At 53.9% G+C, this 18,521-nt stretch overlaps 2 protein-coding genes across 2 annotated transcripts in view; both read right to left on the bottom strand.

Annotated features, from left to right (window-relative positions):
* Positions 1-668: 668 nt before the first annotated feature.
* On the bottom strand, positions 669-1,588 carry REG4 (regenerating family member 4). The gene is made up of 5 exons (XM_058030582.1): positions 1,507-1,588; positions 1,321-1,418; positions 1,103-1,240; positions 918-1,023; positions 669-776 (listed from the first exon to the last, which is right to left on the bottom strand). Exons 1-5 carry the CDS (start codon positions 1,568-1,570, stop codon positions 703-705), a joined length of 480 nt encoding a protein of 159 aa, XP_057886565.1. The 5' UTR covers positions 1,571-1,588; the 3' UTR covers positions 669-702.
* A 3,704-nt stretch (positions 1,589-5,292) lies between these two features.
* Positions 5,293-18,521, bottom strand: part of NOTCH2 (notch receptor 2) — a 94,566-nt gene continuing 81,337 nt past the window's right edge. Inside the window, exons 26-33 of the mRNA XM_058029807.1 lie at positions 18,020-18,162; positions 16,899-17,109; positions 16,150-16,246; positions 15,528-15,696; positions 10,609-10,910; positions 10,161-10,308; positions 9,812-9,909; positions 5,293-8,911 (exon numbers count right to left, since the gene is read on the bottom strand). Coding sequence (XP_057885790.1) covers positions 7,571-8,911; positions 9,812-9,909; positions 10,161-10,308; positions 10,609-10,910; positions 15,528-15,696; positions 16,150-16,246; positions 16,899-17,109; positions 18,020-18,162 — 2,509 coding nt within the window. The 3' untranslated portion in view covers positions 5,293-7,570. The remainder of the gene's footprint in view (positions 8,912-9,811; positions 9,910-10,160; positions 10,309-10,608; positions 10,911-15,527; positions 15,697-16,149; positions 16,247-16,898; positions 17,110-18,019; positions 18,163-18,521) is intronic.

The raw sequence follows: 18,521 nt of genomic DNA, 5'->3' as shown, positions 1-18,521 counted from the left end.
CTGCGCGGGCCGGGCAGCGAGCAGAGGGCGGCCGGGCTCTGGGCAGGCACCGTCCACGCCTGACACGTGCCGCAGCTCTGGGGGGGCAAAAACCCCGTGAGCACGGTGGGGGCAGAGCCATCTTCAAAGCAGCAGAGCAAACAGCCACGTGATGCCCGTGGCCAGATAACAGTGGCACAAAAGGGACCTTTGGTCGCGGTGCTGCTGTCAGCATGGCCATGGGGCGCGGTGCAGGCCCCGGAGCCCTGTGGAGTTGTCTGCACCTGGGGGACCTCCATGCTTGCCCGGCCACCACAGCTCCAGTCCCCACCCACGTCTGTGTGTCCCGGGTCTCTGTGTCTGCACTCTGGGGACACTCCTGTGCCCCCAGCTGCTCCCCAGGGACGCCCGTGGTGTTTGGCACCCGAGGGCTGGTACGAGCAAAGCCGAGTGCTCAGCCAGGAGAGGGACGGCCCCGCAGCTCCTGGGGGCTCGCCCCCGAGCAGCTCTGCCCGCACAAGCCTTTGGAAGCCGGGAAACTCGGGGAGCCGGGGCAGAGCCCGTCTCTCTCTCACGGAGCAGCCCAGAGCTTTGCACCAGCACCAGGCTCACGCAGCACTTGCATGCTTCTTTTTTTTTATAAGATGTATTTATAGGAGTTTTGGGGAGAGACACGGGGGTGGCACGGGAGGAGCGCCGCCGGCGCGGGGTCCTGGGCTGCGCTCATCGCAAGGGGTAGAACTTGCAGATGTAGTGATGCTGCTGGGAGCAGTCGGCGCTGGACCACACGGAGAAGTCTGCGGGAGGAACAGGCAGCGGGATGGCGAGGGCCATGGCCACGGGCAGCCGCTGTACCCGCTGCGGCCCCGCTGCAGGGGATGGGACGGGCAGTGCGGCCCCGCCCGGGGGCTGGGGTGGCTGCGGGGACCGCCACTCACCGCTGTCGTGGGTCAGCGCGGCGCAGCTCCCCCCGCGGGCACCGTTCCCGGGCACCTCGCCGGCGGTACCGTAGTCCTCCCCATTTGTCCACTGCCAGGCCTGGCTCTGAGCAGGGCGAGGGGGGTTCAGAGGCACGGCCCTGCCGTCCCCCAGCCCCCCATCAGCCCTGCCGCCCGCACCTCACCTGTTTGCTCTTTTGCAGCCCGATCCAGACGGGCTGCACACGCTGGTGGTAGGAGATGGTTCTGCGCAGCGTGGCTGCCTCGTGGGCGTTCTCCACCCACGCCAGGTGGGCGCCTTTCTGCACGTCCTGGCACCGCCTCTGCGGGGAGAGGTGTCAGTGCCGGGGCGCCCCGCGGACACGGGGGGTCCCCGTTCCCCCGTGTGCCCCGCCGGGCTTACCTCAGCCTCGTCCCAGCTCAGGGGCTCGGAGAAGTATTTGAAGCAGCTCAGGTAGAAGTAGGACCAGCCGATGGGGCAGTAGCCGATGTACCGGCCCTCTGTTTGGGGAGAGCGGCGGGCAGGGATGAGCGCAGCCGGCGTGGAGGGGAGGGGGCTCCCCGCTGCCCCCCGAGCCCCGGCACTCACCGAGCGGCCGCAGGAGCCCCGCGCAGCCCAGCAGCAGCAAGGCGAGTCTGGCCGCAGCCGCCATCCTCCGTGCTCCTGTAAAGGCTCGGCAGGGTCACCACACAGCGTCCCTTGGGGACAGAGGATGCTACCTGTGCTCAGAGAGCGCAAACCCGCCCGCCTGGCCCCTCCGAGCCGCCCGGAGGGGACGGCAGGCTGCGGCTCCCTGTCTGCCCCCCGGCGCGGGGCACTGCCCCATTTCTGCATCCCAGCCATGGCCGGGAGTCCCCAGCCCACACTGGCAGCGAATTGTCCTGGCCCCGGCAGCTCCAGACTCGGCAGAGACACCCGGGAGAGCCGAACTGCGCTGTGGGGACAAGGGCAGGGCGCTGTGGCGGACACGGGACCCCGAGCAGGCAGTGGCACAGCGGGGGCTGCAGGGTGGCGTTTGCACGCCCTGAGCTCGCAGCGCTGCCCGGGCTAGGGAGGCAAATCGGCCGCATCAGCGCAGCTCCCCTTTATCCGGGCTAATCCCCGGGCACCGGCGCCGATTTGCAGATTCAGCTCCTCTTCCCCTCAAAGAAGCAGCGACAAAAGTCAACGCAGGGCTGAAAAATGCAGCATCACGGCCTGGCCCATGCAGCGAGGGCAGAGCTCGGCTCCCGTGGGGAGAGGCACCAGCTCCTGTTTGCCCGTGAGCCGGCTCTGAGCATCCCGAGGCCCCAGCTGCCTGGCGAGGCTCCTCTTCCTCACCTGTTGTCCGGAGATGGTGAGGAATAGCGGCTTGTGGCGAGTCACCGGGACGGGAGAGGAGAGGATCTGCCCTTTTATAGCCTGGTGCTCACCAGCATCTGTTTGCCCTACTCAGGTGATTCTCACCATAAAAATCTTACTGCTGACCCCCCTCCGTTCCCCCCACTTTGCTGGAAAATTGCCCAGATCTCCAACCTGTTTGCATTTCACATATCTCCAGAAACAGACAGGAAGAACCTGTCCTAGTTGGTAAATAAATCCCCTGCAATCATCATTAATTGCTCCCGCGATACAGATACAATCTTCCAGCCCCGAGCAGCCTGGCACCTGGCAGGGATGCCCGCTGCGCCAGCCCTGCATCGCCCGAGGGCTGCCGGGGGTGGGCCCCGCGGTGATCCCCGATCCCGGCCAGGGCATCCCCGCCACCAGCGGGACCCTGCCGTGGCTCCGACCCCCGGCACTGCCCCCGTCCCCAGCCAGGGGATGGCACCCGGCCGGGCCCCGCGCCCTGCCCGCCTGTGCCATGCGTCACCCACACACCGCCCTTGTTTGAACTGCCGGGGGATATTTGCGAGCAGGATGGGAGGCCGGGATGTGGGAACAGCCTGCAGCCGGGGGCTGGCGGTGCCATCAGATAGCGGCGAGGATGCCCAGCCCTCGGGCCCGGCCGTGACGCAAGCCCTCGTCACTGTGTCCCTCCGGGGGGAAGGGGCAGCTCCCCCGGCAGAGCCCCCTGCCCCAGCAGCTCCCTGCAGCCCCAGCATGCCGGCATGGAGCACAGGGATGAGCTCCGGGCCCAGCAGCCGGAGCCCTGCGGCAAGGGCTGGCACAGCCTTCCCTGCCACGGTCCTTGCTCCTCGCCCCGGGCTGTTCTCTGCACCTGTGGAGTTCTCCACGGTCCTGCTGCCACCAGGCCACTCTGCAGAGTCACTTTGCTGGCTCCTGATGGAGCAGAGCAGCTCTGAATGATTATCCTGCTGCCAGCTCTGGCCAATGCCCTCTCCCTCCCCAAAACCCTTGGCGGAGGCCGGTGGGAAGGAGGGGAGCAGCCCTGGGGCTCACCAGCATTAGTGTGGCCTGCAGAGGATCCAGAGCCAGGGCCAGCCCTGCTTCCCCCACATGGAAATCTTTGTGTCAGGCCCAAGCCTTGCACAGCCCAGGGACCTGCCACGGGCTCTCCTCTGCAGCAGCATTTGCTGGAACACGCAGTCAGTCAGTGAACGCTGCTACACCCACAGGGAGCTGCTCTGCCGGCGTGCAGGGGCAGGTCTGGCTCCTGCCCCGGGAAGGGAGAGGGATCAGGCCCCTCTCCTTCACCCACACAGCGGGACAGAGCTGCTGCTGCTTGCCAGGCATCCTCTGGGGTGAGACCTTCTCGTGTCCAAACACAGCTGCTGCCTGCTATCACTTCCGAAAGAAACAACCTGCCACACATCAGCTGCTCTGATCAATGGCAAAACCCTGCAAACACAGCAACTCCCCAGAAAACAGAACTCCACCCTTGATTGATGGAAAAACAGTGAAAAATCTCCCCCAAGGAGCCTCAGGCTCCTGCACTACTCCTCAGTTAGATAAGGGACGCGGCAGCTCCCTGCCTGGATGGTTCAGTGTGGATGCAGCACAGCAAGTTTCCACAAGCCCCTGGCCACGCTGGGATGGGCAGGAGGCAGGAGCAGCCCCAGGAGACAGCGTCAAGTCTCAGCCTGAGCACCAGGGAGCTGGATGCTGCTGTGCCAGGGGCTCAGCAGAGCTCGCTAAACTTTGGCACAGAAGTGCAAGCCGTGGGAGAAGGTGGATGAATGCCTCCCGGAGGTTTGGACTCGCCCAGCTGGCTCTACCAGGAGATAAAGAAGCTGCACTGTTTGAATATTAAACCCTTAAAATGCCCCCAGCAACTTTACCCCAGCTCAGCACCATAACTCAGCTACTGGGTCCATCTGAGCCCACAGCAAGAGCTGGGGAAGAGCCAGGTGAGCACCAGGGGAGCCCAAGGCTTCAGTGGCACCTCTGTGCTGCAAACACATCTCAGCAGCTTTTGACTGCTCGTTTTCTGATTGCTCAAGTCAAACTCTCCCTGCCTGAGACCAGCACTGAGGAGGGGTGGTTCCCTGTTTCAGGGGCTGGAGAATCACACATCTTCATGCTCTTTAGTCTGGAGAAATAGAGGCTCAGGGGGAACCTTATCACACTCTACAACAACCTGAGAGGAGGCAGTAGACAGGTGAGGGTTGGTCTCTTCTCCAGGTAAGAGGCAATAGGATGAGAGGAAATGGCTTCAGGTTGCACCAGGGGAGGTTTAGACAGGACATGAGGGCAAATTTTGTCAATGAAAGTGCAGTCAGGCATTGGATCAAGCTGCCCAGAAAGAGATGGAATCACCATCCCTGGAATGCTCCAAAACCATCTGTATGTGGCATTTGGGGACATGGTTAAGGGGTGAACAAAACAGTGCCAGGTTAAAGGTTGGACTCGATAACTTTAGGGGTCTGTTCCAGTTCCAGCCTTAAGGATTCCATGCATCAGCTGCTGAGGCAGCCCCAGCTCCAGGGATGTGGATCCTCTTCCCTACTGGAAGGACAGGGAAGAGCCAAGGGCAGCAAGCAGGACCTGAGAGAGTGAGTGAGTGAGTGAGTGAGTGAGTGAGTGAGTGAGTGAGTGAGTGAGTGAGTGAGTGAGTGAGTGAGTGAGTGAGTGAATCCACAGCCCCGCTGCCCGGCCCACACTCGCTCAGCACCTTCCTAAAAGCCTTCCCTGGCTCCCACAGGCAAGAGAGAGCTCTCACCCAAAGTGCCCAGGAAAGGGCCCATCCCAGTCCCTCCCCATCCTTCCCAGTATGCCCAGCTGCTTGGCTGCTGCTTACTGCCCCCTTCCCAGCTAACCAAGAGACCCAAAATCCACCTGCTACACCCACTCCAGGCTGCTTCCAGCTCTCCTGGGTGGAGCTACATGTGGGGTTCATGTGGTGCTGGGACAGAGCACTCCTGACTTATTTAGAAGCCAGTGGCTGTGCCACAGTAGCCAGGAAAACAAGATGAAAGCAGCATCACACAGACACTGGGCACATACTTTTTATTCTGGGGATAAAAATTGCTTATACATTTGGCAGCAACTATTTTCATAAAAGACTTTTATAAAAAATGTAAAAATAAGCAAATATTTTCCATTATTAATATAGGAAAATGCTGCTGTGTGAATGGTTACTCTACAACTTACGAGATAAAATACCACCTTAAGGAGATATTATCTTTACAAGTAGTTAAAAAAAAATAGAGAAGAAAGGCAGAGGGCCATCATATTAACAGCCAGGCACAGAACCGGCTTCATTCCACAGAAAGCACTCATCTTGTAAAAGGTAGCCACATATATAAAAAGGCACTTGGTTATTTGGAGCTAACGAGCAAAAGCCCTTTGTTTCTTTAGCATGGTTGTAGCAACACTTCATTTTTTGCAGTGAAAGGTGTACCTGGACAGACCCCTGGAGGTCTGAGTCAGCTGCCCCGCTGCAGCCAGCGTGCTGGGAATGCTGTGTGAGCCAGGAAAAGCGGCAGCTCCACACACAGAGCTAAAAACTAAAAACTAAAAAGTACAGCCCAAAGCGATGGCCCCGGGAACCAGCTCCTCCTGAGGCCCTGCCTTCATGTACCATTAGGTGGAATCGGAAAACAAAACAAAACAAGAAAAGCAAAGCAACTTTGACTCTTGATTAGAGCGGAGGGAAGAGCAGAGACAATACTGTACACGGTAGGGTGTTGGATGGCGGCTCGCCGGGGAGCGGCCCTCAGTCCTTTGGCAGCAGCCGGCGCCCCGAGCTCTTTGGAAGACGTGTCTGCAGCACTCCCCTGAAGAGGTAGGAGCAAACCATCCCCACAGTGTTTTCACTTCGGCTGCTGGCTGGTCTGGAGCCCTTCGGAGAAGCGCTGCTCTTGAGGACAAAGCAGAAGGGGCGGCCGTGTGCCAAGGTCAGTGCCAGCTGGCTGCCACAGCCCCAAACCGAGGAGGCGGCCGCACCACGAGCGGCCCTACTGTCCCACAGAGGCCACCTGGGCTGGGAGATCTCCGCTCAGGCTGGAGCTGAGGGCACAGGACAGCCCCAGAGCTGAGCACCAAGCTGCACAGGCAATGGTTTCTGAGCTATTTGGTCTGCTGCCACAGCCCAGCCGCTGGAGGCCTGCGGGGCAGTCAGTGCTGCGGCCTCCGTGCGCTGCGAGGGGAGGACAGGCGGCTGTGGCCCAGGGACACTTCTCACAGGGCTGGATGTCACTCCTGACGCAGAAGGACACACACCGCAAACATGTAACCACATGTTTGGCACTTGTTGATTAACACCATAAAGAGGCAGCATATGGTATCTGGAGGACAGGACACACAGCCACCCTTGGATGGAGGGGAGGGGACTACTGTGCAAGAACGCTGGGAGCTTGTGTTACCAGTTTTTGAAACACTCGTGCTCATCCCAAAAGGCCTGTATCAGTTGCAGTGCATCTCTTCTGGCATGGGAGCCCACGGAGGCAGTCATGGACACTGCTGGCAGGATGGGGGCATGGGGAGGGTAGTGTGTCAAAATGGTCAGGGGTGTCTCGGAGAAGAGATGGGCCCACAGGCCACCGTGGTGGGAAGACCAGGTCAGACCAGCGTTTTTGGGAGGGAAAATAACAAAACAAACAACCTAAAAAGACTATATGTATATATAATCTCATAATACCTGGGGAGCAGGCAGTGAGAACGCTAAGGGGTGTTAGTGGGTCTCTACAAGGCAAGGACTCCTGAAGAGGAAAGGGTGAAGCTGTGTGACAGGAGATGTCACTTGACCTGCAGGTGTTTTGGGAGGTCCAGCTCGCTTGCTGAGCAAGAGTGGACGAGGGAAGGAGCAGGGCTAGGAATGTGGGTGCAGCTCTGAGCTGTGTCAAGACAAGGCAACTTGAACTCGAGGAGAACTAGTAGAAGGTGCTTCAGAGAGAGGTTATGTGGGTAACAGGAGGAGTAACAAAATAAGGATACAAAGCTGGTTTTGGCTAAATTTCTGGAGAAATGACCGCAAGATGTACTAAGCTGAAGAGCTGTCTCCCCAAAGCAACGGTGGAACGTGTTTAAAAGCAGACTGGAGAATCCAGTGCAGACAGCAGTCACGTCCAGTCGGTCAGAAGTGACCCAGCTGGTCTTCTCCATCACCAGCTTCTACAGTTCTCCATTTAGCATGAAAGCATACAAGTCTACAGCGACCACAGTCCCTCCAACGAAAGAACATCCTGGGCTCATTAAGACTCTTGGATACTAAAATGGTTCTTCATTTCCATCCTGGAAGACCTTCATGAGTTCTGGAGTCCGCTTTAGTTCAGGCGTACACCTGCATGTTGTTCCGCTGCTGCTCGGGCATGTGGGCGGCCGCTGGCCCGCGCTGGTTGTTGCTGGGACTGGTGGCCACGTCAGACCAGTCAGAGGCAGAGTGGGGGGAAGAGCTCGACCACTGGTCCGGAGATTCGGGCGACGGAGTCAGGTACGGGTGCTCCCCTTGTAAGTGCCGGTTGTGGCTAGGAGTCCGTTCTGTGGCCGAGGAGTAGCAGCTGTGCTGGGAGGGAGGCGTGGGGTACTTCCCCATCGAGCTCTGGAACTGGTGGTAGGCCGGGAGGACCGTCTGAGCCACCTGCCCGTCCTGCTGAGGGATGGCAGCCATGGAGAACGAGGCGCTGGGCAGCTGGGCTAGATCTGGGATCTGGTACATGGAGCTAAGAGGGCCAGCCATATTCTGAGCGCAGTTGGACTGGGCCTGCTGCGGCAGTGCTTGCTGGTTTATGCTGCCCTTGGGAACCAGCTGGAAAGTCATGATGGGGGGCAGAGACTCCCTGGACACCCCTAGGTGCTTGGCGTCCGCTTGAACCAAGCCGCTCTGCTGAGGAACGCTGGGGTGGGAATGCATCACCTGGGGCACCATGCCGAACATCTCGTTGTACTGGGACTCGTTCACCTCCATGCGGTTCATCCACTCGCTGGAGACGTTGCCTGGCCGCAGCCTGCCCAGCCCGCTGTTGGGAGGGGTGGTTCTGTGCTGAGACAGCAGCTGGCTGACGGAGGGCAGCACCGTGCCGGAGCCGCGGCCCAGGGGCTGCATCTCGTGCAGGTTGGAGAAGGACATGGTGTGCGCGGCCTGCACCGACGGAGCCGTCAGCAGCGAGCTGGGCGACGAGTGCAGCACCCCCGGCGACGGCATCACGGGAGAGGAGGTCGGTTCAGATGCAAAAGCGTGGGGAGACTCCAGGGAATCCACTGGTGACAGGGTCACGGAGCTCTCTGAGAACTGCCCTTTGCCCTCGCTGAGGGACTTCTTCCTCCTCCTCTTTGCATCTTTGGTGAGGCTGGTGGGCATGCCTTTGGCATTCGGCTTTCGTGACTTCTTGCTTAGTGACGCGTGTTTCAGGTTGAGGAAGGACCTGTTGGGGCCACAGATGACAGGGGAGAGGGCAGAGTTCAGCATGGCCCCGGGGTGCCCGGCGGGGCTGTGGGCCACGTTGTACTCGTTGAGGAGCTGCACGATGTCGTGGTGCATGCGGTCCTGGGCCACGTCCCGCGGCAGCCGGTCCATGTGGTCCGTGATGTCTCGGTTGGCAAAATGGTCCAGCAAGATTTTTGCTGCTTCAAAGCTGCCTTCACGAGCAGCGAGGAAGAGTGGAGTCTCCTCCTGGAAACACAGAGTAAATATTTTAGCAGCTCCAGTGTGGGGGGACTGACTTACAACTCGTGATCCCTTATGGTGTGGCAGACTGGCAAGCACTGCATAATGCAGTGTCACGTTAACAGCCTCCAAAAGCCACCCATCCTGAGAGCTGCCCACTGAAAAAGGCAGATTACAGATAATTTCATACACAGCTGTGGAGCACAGGCTGAACTTTCCCACCAGGAAGGGCACTCTTGTGCCCTGGATCCTTGGAGGAACCATGAAAGCACCTGATGCCTTTCCCCTATTGCCTCCTATGAGGGAGAGGTACAAAAGGCTAAAACAGCCCAGTGAGGAACTAGAACTTGTTGCTACCTCTAAAATCCACTGAGTGATAATAATCCAAAAAAGCTGCTTTAGGCAGAGGAGATAAATCAAGGACTAAGACACAGCAAAAACTAACAGTGAGGCTACAGAACATCTGCACAGTGCAGCCTGTCAAACAGAGGAGCTTGTCCCCCATCTCCACTCTGCACTGAGATCCCTGGAAACATCACAGGACAGCATTGCTGCTGTGCCACCAGGTATTTTTCTGTCTGCTAACTGCAATCCAGCTGTTTGAGACCAGCAGCACTTCACCTGCTGCTCTCACACAGCACTGACTGTGTCTTGCATTCCTCCCCTGCAAGGAAAGCAGGACAGCATTGATGCCCAGCACCTGGCCAAACAAGGAAGAGAACTGCTCTCCCACATCAGGAACCCTGTAATACACCCAGCACCTGGGGAGAGCTCCAGTCACAGTCTGGGTTTGGAAGACCTGCACTGAGCACTCAGTTCAGTAAATATGAACTAAACTCACTACCAACAGCAAAGAGATGCTTTGAGATAGGAAGCACAGGCCTGCTGAGCACTGCCACACTGTACCTTGTTATCCTGCATGTCTCTGTTGGCTCCATTTTTCAGCAGTACTAGTGTTGCTTCCACATTGTTGACAGCAGCAGCCCAGTGAAGAGCAGATTTACCTGCAGGGAAACACAACAACGTCACTAACAAACCATGGAGATATTCTGCTTCTCCTACAGCACTGTTTAACCAAGCCACTGAGCAGCAGCCTGTAGTTTATAACCACTGGAGGACTTTGCAGGAGAGCCCAGCGTGTGATTTAGCTATGAAATTAAATGCAGAGCTCCCACTTTGGGAGAGCACAACCCACCCCTCCCTGCTCACACCACGGCAATTATTTGCCCAGCCTGGCACGTGGTGTTCCCATTACCGTGGTCATCCACAGCATTGACATCAGCCTGGCAATTGATGAGCTCAGCCACCATCCCTTCCACAGCCAGACGTGCAGCCAGAATCAACGGGGTCGTCCCATCGTTCATCCGAGCGTCCAGGTCTGTCACTCTGTTACGGATCAGGATCTGGACAACAGGGCAAGATGGACCTTTCTCAATACCACTACAGACCAAAACTGAGGATTTGGCAGAATCTCAAGAGAAATTTTACAATGACAAAGCAGCCTGAGCAGTGAAATGCAAGGACCCAGAAAGACAGGGGCAAACAGACCAAACAAATACACGCCGAGCCCTTCAAGCTGTGAATACCCAAGCAAACTGGATGTAAACCAGCTCTGCCTCACCACCACACTGTGGAAGGCTCGTGAGCGAGCAGAGCACCGCTTGGACAGGCCCACATGAGCACAGAGCTCCCAGGGGCCATACCTGGAAGACGCCCTGGGCGTCGGCAGCCACGGCCGCGTGCAGAGGGGTGCGCCCCATGTTGTCCCGGGCGTTGGCATCGGCCCCGGCGTCCAGGAGCCGCTTGGCAGCGTCGGCCCGGGAGTAGCGGGCTGCCAGGTGCAGGGCCATCTCCCCCGTGCGGTCTGTCTGAGCCTGCAGGTTGGCCCCCTGGTAGATGAGGTCTGTGATGATGTTTGCTGAGGAGTCCTCCCCGTCCTCGTCGTCCTCGCTGATGTCGGAGCCGCCCGCACGCAGGGATGCCAGCATCAGCGGGGTGCAGCCGTCTGCAGGGGGGAGATGGGCATACAGGAACCTGGCAGAGGCATGGGAACCCTCCTACAAGCCTTCCTCCTGAGCTACACACAGTCCCTCCTGTCCAGACAGCTGCTTTAACACAGACCTCTTCCTCAAGTCCCACAGTTAGCGAGTTGTCTTCCTTCCAAGCATGAGTAATCTACTGCAAACCCAACAGAACTTAAGATATTCCTCTAAAGATTATCATAAAACAAAAAAAACTTTGCTGCTGAAGTGTAAAACTTCCACAAAAAGCAAAGGCTAGCTGAGAGAAGGGCTATAAAAATCAAAGTAATTTGACCACTCAGAGTAACTGTTTGTACGGATGTTCTAATCACACTAATCACATCCCTGGGGAAAAGAAACAGCTGAAGGAAAAATTATTCAACAACTAGCCACCAACTATTGGTGACATTCACTTCAGATATTAGCCTGAAGTGAAATGCAGACAAGAGCCTTCAAATCTACAGCAAGGTTATCACGAGAAGGATCCTGAAGTTGTGACAGTCGAGCACTCAAAACTGATATATGCCCCAGGATGAATATTCTCACACACTCTGAGTGCTCTGGGAGCTATTGGTCTTACTCTCCTCAAGCCTCCAGTGATGGGATGCAAACCTACTGCAAACCCAACAGAACTTAAGATATTCCTCTAAAGACTAAGATCATCATAAAACAGAAAATCTTTGCTGCTGAAGTGTAAAACTTCCACAAAAAGCAAAGGCTAGCTGAGAGGAGGGCTATAAAAATCAAAGTAATTTGACCACTCAGTGTAACTGTTTGTATGGATGTTCTAATCACACCCTTGGGGAAAAGAAACAGCTGAAGGAAAAATTATTCAACAACTAGCCACTGATTACTGGTGACATCAGTGACATTCACTTCAAATGTTAACCTGAAGTTAAAGCCTTCAAATCTACAGCCAGGTTATCACAAGAAGGATCCTGAAGTTGTGACAGTCGAGCACTCAAAGCTGACATATGCCCCAGGATGAATATTCTCACACACTCTGAGTACTCTGGGAGCTATTGGTCTTACTCTCCTCAAGCCTCCAGTGATGGGATGCCCACAAAGGCTAAAGTCACACTCATCCAACCAGGATCCCTGCATTGTCAGTGGAAAGACTCCTCCAAAGCTCTAATTTAACTCAGCTCCCCTTCTGATGAACCTCCCTCTCTGCCAATCAGAGAGGACAGTGCAGGAAGATCACCTCATGCTGCTGATCTTTCACCCTTGTTACACCCTCCTCAATGCAGGATAATTAAGATTTAAAACATCTCCACATATTTTCAGCAACCCATAAAAATGCCGAGTGTTTCAATTCTAGCAGCCTCTGAATGTTACGTGACATTCCCTAAAGCCCCCAAACTGCAGCTGTAGTCAGTGATGCTTCCTTGCTGATTTTACTGCTTTCCTGCACATCCTTCAGAGGCACCTGGAAAGCAAGAGGGACTGAGGTGGCAGCAGAGGGGAACCTCACCCTGCTGATCGCTCCACTGGAGCCCACCAGCAGAAATATAATTTTTTCAGCAAGTACCTGATTTATCCCATGGGCAAGCAGGGGACAAACAGCAGCTGCTCTGCCTGCACAGCTCTCAGTCACAGAGCACAAAGCCACACTGGGCACATCAACAAGGTGGTATCTCCTCCTGGAAGTGACACACACAGCTCTAATGCCCTGCTCCCCTTCCCAGCTTCTGATCACTGAGCTTCCTGGCTCTCTGCTTTAGCACAGTCCCTAAACTTTGTAGAAATGTGCGTTTCCAGCAGGGGCACTGGAGGAGCAGGCTCTGCCCGGCTCCAGCAGCCTGCACGCTCCTCCTAGTGGCTCCCCACCACAGGACACACAGCCTCCTTTCCTTTCCTTTCCTTCCCCAGGCTTTGGACAGACAGCAGCCAAGAGCTGGGTTCAGTTCCAAGATCCAGCCCTGTCTGCAGACCCTCTCTGCTGCTCTGCAAAGCTGTACCTCCCTTTGTGCTGCTCCCTCCTGCTGCTGGCTCTGCTCCCTTGTCCCAAATGAACTCTCCTCAATATTCCAGTCAGGCTGTGCTCTCCTCCGTACTGCCACAGCACAAAGAGCAGAGACACAGAGCACAGAAAGGAGATTTCCTTTCCCCCAGCACCCCAGCTCTGGGAAAAAACCACTCACAGGCCGGGTCTGGCTTGCTCAATCACTGCAGCTATCCTGGATGTTCGTGCCTAGCTTCTCCAAAGGGACAGCACAGCATTAAATCCCTGGAATAATTTGCTGTCACCCTCCCCAGAGTTTCTCAGGTACATGCAGCTCTTGTCACAGCCTTGCAAGTTGGCCACACACGGCTGGTTTTATGAGGCTAGCAAAAGCACATCCAGCTAGACAGTCACAATTAAGTGCTTGATGGACTACTAGGGAAAAAAAAAAAGCTGTGGACACAATGTCTTTATTCCCCCTTCCAGCTTGTTCTCTCAAAGAGCTGGAAAAGAACCCAAAAGTATCCAGCTGGAGGCAGACATCCAGCATGGAAAATTCCAGTCTAAACCACTGAAGTTTCAGTAACTGAAAAAAAGAGGGGCATATAATAGAGACAGTTCATCAATTTTAATTATAGGTGGTGTTACTAGTTATGCTATAATTGCATTACCCTGGTTACACATTCACAATAACTGCAGTGAAAAGAATGTCCTCACTGCTCTGGGGGACACAGCAAAAGAATAGCATGGGGAGACAAAGGTGGGGGCAGCATTTTATAAAAACTCTTCTGTTTGCTGTCTTGCAGCAGGACAGCCCCTGAGTACATGTAAAACGCAGAGTGAGGCAGTAAAGTCAGGAGTTCACCAGACAGGTACTCCTGAAGGTCAGGCACAAGGCACTGAAAGCTGGGATATAAGGAACCCACAGGGAAAATCTCCAGGAAATGCTTCTGGAGGACACTGGAGATCTTGGATACCCCCAGATTTGAGGGACTGCAGAAGATGTGGGTTAAGAGAGAGCACAAACCCTTAGAAACACTGAGGTGATTCTCCCCTCTCAGGAAGAGATCTCTGCTGTTCAACCTGCACCTGCAGCCAGGATCTAACTCACCCAGCCTCAGGCGGCTCCAGCCCTGACACCTGCACTCAAGGCAGTCAGCCTGAACACCCTTTGTAATTAATTAGGGGCAGCAAAGCATTGCTGGGGTGTGAAATCCACTTTTGGACTTCCTGGGACGGAGGGCAACTACCTCTCAGAGGGGCCCATTTTTTCCAACTGCCTGTGAAAGTGAGGGTGGCCAGGGCAGAGAAACAGCCACATTAACTATGAGAAATCCTACCCCTCCTTACTAACCCCTTATTCCAACACCTCTCAGACTTATAAAATTATTTCTGCCCTTGACAGCTGCTTGCTTCTGATGCCACAGAGAGAAATAACTTAGAGCAGCTTGCTGCAAGCTTCACAATTGTATCTGGATGGCAGGAAAACAACTCACAGGTCAGAATTATTTCATTGCTGTTGTTGGACAAAGCTCTGGGTGAACGTGAAAATAAACTGGAGCCTTAAGAACGTTATTGCCTGCACTTGGAAAGCTTCTAGCCTGCCACACAGCTAGAAGTTTCAATAGGGGAAATAAAGAAAAGCTTAAATTTGGCAGAAACTGATGGTTTACGTTCTCACACTCATTACACAAAAATCCCTCCTTCCCTTTGCATTTAGGAGAGCTAACAGGTCAATGAGCAGAAAAGACAATAGAAAGGAACTGAGAGAATGGGTCCAGTCATCCTTAAATTGCATGGAAATATTCCCACAAAACACAGCAGAAAAAGGCACTGCAGCAATGTCACCAGCATCACCTCTCTCTGCATATGAACAATTGCCATGTTTGCAGCTCTTCCAGCCAGAACACACTCCTTGGTCAACTGGCTCCTCTCAGAGATCAGTTCTCACCAGGTGACCCACCCAGTCCTTTACCAGCTTACACAGCTTTGGCACTACGCTCATAAAAGCAGGAGAGGGTTCCCAGGGCATCTACTCATTTAGGACAGAGACAGCAAACCTGCCTGCATGTTAAAGAAACATTCCAAGTCCACAGTTCTGTTATGAATTCAATGACTTGACCATCATAAGCTGAAGATATAAATCAGAGAATAAAAAAAGAATCATCAACAATTTTGCTGCATTGCTGCTCTGTTCAGGACAGACACCTCACACACTGCTAATGGGGGTAAACTGTCTGCCAAAAAGTCATCTTATTCAGGAAAAGGCCATCCTTGCTTCCTCAGCTGATAACAGACACCTCAGGTATAAAATCTGCTAAGCTGGTCCTTAGAAAAGCCTGGCATGGATATCTGCAGTGAACCAGCTGGAGAAACTGGGGCTTATTTCCAGCACAATTATGCATTCAGAATTTCTGACAGCACACACTGTTATAAATGAGATTCTACAGGTGCTTGCTAGGGGAACTTTTCCTCCTAGCTCCATGATATTCCATGTGCTGCAGACCATGGTTTAACCTTTCCAGCAGTGCACCCTGTGCTTCCCTCGGGCACCACGCTGGTGCCCCTGCACACTCCACTGAACTCGTGCCAGCAGCAGCCCCAGGCAGGGGCACAGGGCGGGCTGGCAGGACACACAGACCCTGGGAGCACTGACCTGGCCCCCTGACGTTGACATCCAGCACATCCACCTCCTGGTCAGCCTGGGGAGGGGTGAGGGCCAGCGAGGTGCTGCCGCAGACGTCGGCCGCCTCCAGGTGCTGCTGCGTCCACTGGCGCTGGTCGATCTGCTCGTCCCCCTCGGGCAGCAGGGCCTGGTCCTCAGCCTGGACACACACACACAAGCTGCTGCTTCAAAACACCCACCAAGTGGCCAAAGGCACCCAAAGCTCTTGGGGTGCCCTTAGTTTGGATTTTTTGTTGTGTTTTGGTTTTTTGTTTGCTTTCTTGGTGTTTTAGGGGGGTTGTTTTCTTTTAAGCTAATGGTGGTCTGCATTTACTTCTGCTTTCATACTCCCATCATACATTACCAGGCCTGAGCTGCAAGACATGCCATTAACCTTCCTGTCCCTTTTGCTGCTGTAGGGAGGGGACACTGAAACAGAAGGTACTGACTTTCTCCACCAGCCTGTGGTGGCAGTGTTAACCTGAGGATTTGCTCCTCAAATACAATTAATTACCAATCCCTAGGCCAAGGGAGGTTTTGAGCAAGGGAAGGTAATGCAGATGCTTGTCTCACCAGCAGTTTCAGATGGTATTTAAGTGCTGGAGCTCCTTACCTTAGCTCTCTTTGGCTGAGGTCCACCATCTCCTGCCCAGTGCTCAGTCGTCCCAGGGTCAGCCAGGTTACCCTCTGGTATCTGGACTGACAGATTTCTGACAAACAAGGAGAAGATATCACTTTGCAGCCTGAGCAGATCTACTGCTGCTACTTACACTGCCTTGCAGAGACTAACAAAGGGGTGCCTGTAAGTTTGATAGCTTGCAAACAGAGGAACCAAGAAATCAAAAATTTCAGGCAATCAATAGTGGCACTTAGAACTGCAAAGTAGATTAATTGCACTTAGTTAAAAAGAGGTTAAATGCACTTAGAACTGCAAAGTAGTTTAATTCAGTGGAAAAGTGAAACTGCATAAAACTTTTGAAACTTGCCATTACTTCTGAGTCACATTTTTGATGCATTGAGCTAGAGATATTAGAAGTTTGTTGTCACTATCAACTAAAATGTCTCACCTATTCCAAGAGAAGATTAGGCAAACAGTATGTATACTGCTCAGTGTCAGAAAACCCAACAAAGCCAGGAGATCAGATTCCTTGTTGGCATTTTACACATTAGAGTAAATTAAAATTCTTCCGCCCAAACCAGACATTTTTAAATTTAGAGGAATAGCCTAAGAAGTTCTAGCTTAAAAGGAAGCTTTCTCTAAAGAGTTAAGTGCCTTTGATGAAACATATCTCAGCCACATTCTCAAAATCCTCGAGGCAGCAATGAACAGAGTGCCAGTGAGTGGCCTAGATGCAAACTCACTTGAGCCCCACAGCATCCTCCCCGACGGGCTCTCTGCGCTTGTGGTTGCTGGGGTCCCTGCGCAGGATGAAGCCCTCGGGCAGCCACAGGGAGCCGTGCTTGCGCTTGCGCTTGGCCATCATCACCCCCAGCAGCAGGATCAGCAGGATGATCAGAGCTGCCACGGCAAGCAGGTAAAGCAGCTGGGTCTTGGGTGGTAACAAGGGCTCACCTGAAAGTTACAGTTGAAACACAGCGGGGTTAACAAAGTGGAGACAGCAATCTTCAACCTAACAGATTCTCTTTCCTCAGCACAGCCCTTCCCACAGGGGGCATATTGTCTCTGCAGAGTTGAGGCTCCACTGAGACTGCTGTAAGTCCTCTTTTTGACTTCCCTTTCTCAAAATATTTTCCAGAGTACATGGCTGCTGAACCAAAGATCTTGCTCCTTCCTCCAGCCATGCTCACTTGGCACAGAGAGAGCTGATCTACATGAATCACAGAATAATGAGGTTGGAAGAGACCTCTAAGATCATCAAGTCCAACCTATGCCCTAACACCTCAACTAGACTATAGCACCAAGTGCCATGTCCAGTCTTTAATTAAACACATCCAGAGATGGTGATTCCACCACCTCCCTGGGAAGAATATACAAGCACAACCCAACTAGGAAAAGCAATAATGCCAGCCTAGAACATGTTTGCAGCTGAGCCTCAGACTGAGGGAAATGGAGCAGAAATCAAAGAGATTACATATTGCCAGAGGAGAAAACATCTGGCAGACTGGACTGAGGAATGCCTCCCAGCCTTTCTCTCTAAATGACACCTTTTCCACTGAATTCATGGCTTAAAGCACATGAATGGTTTTAGTGTGGAGATCACCACTGCAGTGCTGTAGCACGAGAGATTACTGATTCTACAAGTATTAAAGTGACTGGCTCTAAATTAAATATCCTGCCTTACTAACCCCCTGTGCACTTTGCACAAACACACTCCTATAACTGGGGACAAACAGGTCCCCTCCCAGAAACCATACTGAACAGCGAGACACAAGAGGACGATGATCAATAATCTGAGTATTTTGCAAGCCCAAGTTTGATGACTGCCCCCTCAATAAGCAATTTTTCCTCTCCCATTACTCACTTTGGACAGACACAAAAGGATAGGGCAGCATGCCCTTGATGGCCTGAGCAGCTAGGAGAGCTGCAGCAGCTTCTGTGTTGTGAAAGCATTGCTCTGAGTCCTCTGCACACTGGCGGTTGTCGATCTCCAGGAACACCTTGGTGCTGCAGAGACACAGTAAGAGGGCACAGCAGTCAGTGACAGAAAGTTAGAAGACAGAAACTTATGCCAAAGCAGGAGGTCAAACTGCATCAGCATTTTACATTAACCTTCCTACCCCAACGCCAAACTGGGCAGTTGCAATAGTGTTGCACTTTCCCATTTATAAAATGACACAGACATCTATTATGAAAAATCCTTTCCTTAGGATTTTCCTTCCTGAGAAGCTGGGAAGCCTCAGGAACAAAATGTAAACAATGATTATCTGCTGCTGTGGAATGCAACAGGTGCATCTGTGATTGCTCTCATAGAGTTGTTTGTAATTAATGGCCCAATCACAGTCAGCTGGCTCGGACTCTCTGTC

The sequence above is a fragment of the Melospiza georgiana genome, chromosome 9, assembly GCF_028018845.1.
Source record: "Melospiza georgiana isolate bMelGeo1 chromosome 9, bMelGeo1.pri, whole genome shotgun sequence".
Lineage (NCBI taxonomy): Eukaryota > Metazoa > Chordata > Aves > Passeriformes > Passerellidae > Melospiza > Melospiza georgiana.
Note: the sequence above shows the minus strand (reverse complement) of the source record. Positions and strands in the feature narration are given on the sequence as shown.

Coding starts and splice junctions, on each gene's coding strand:
- REG4 (XM_058030582.1), bottom strand. CDS start 1,570: ATGGCGGCTGCGGCCAGACTCGCCTTGCTGCTGCTGGGCTGCGCGGGG. Junction 1,241..1,320: donor TGAGCTGGGACGAGGCTGAG/GTAAGCCCGGCG, acceptor CTCTCCCCGCAG/AGGCGGTGCCAGGACGTGCA. Junction 1,024..1,102: donor GGCTGCAAAAGAGCAAACAG/GTGAGGTGCGGG, acceptor CGCCCTGCTCAG/AGCCAGGCCTGGCAGTGGAC.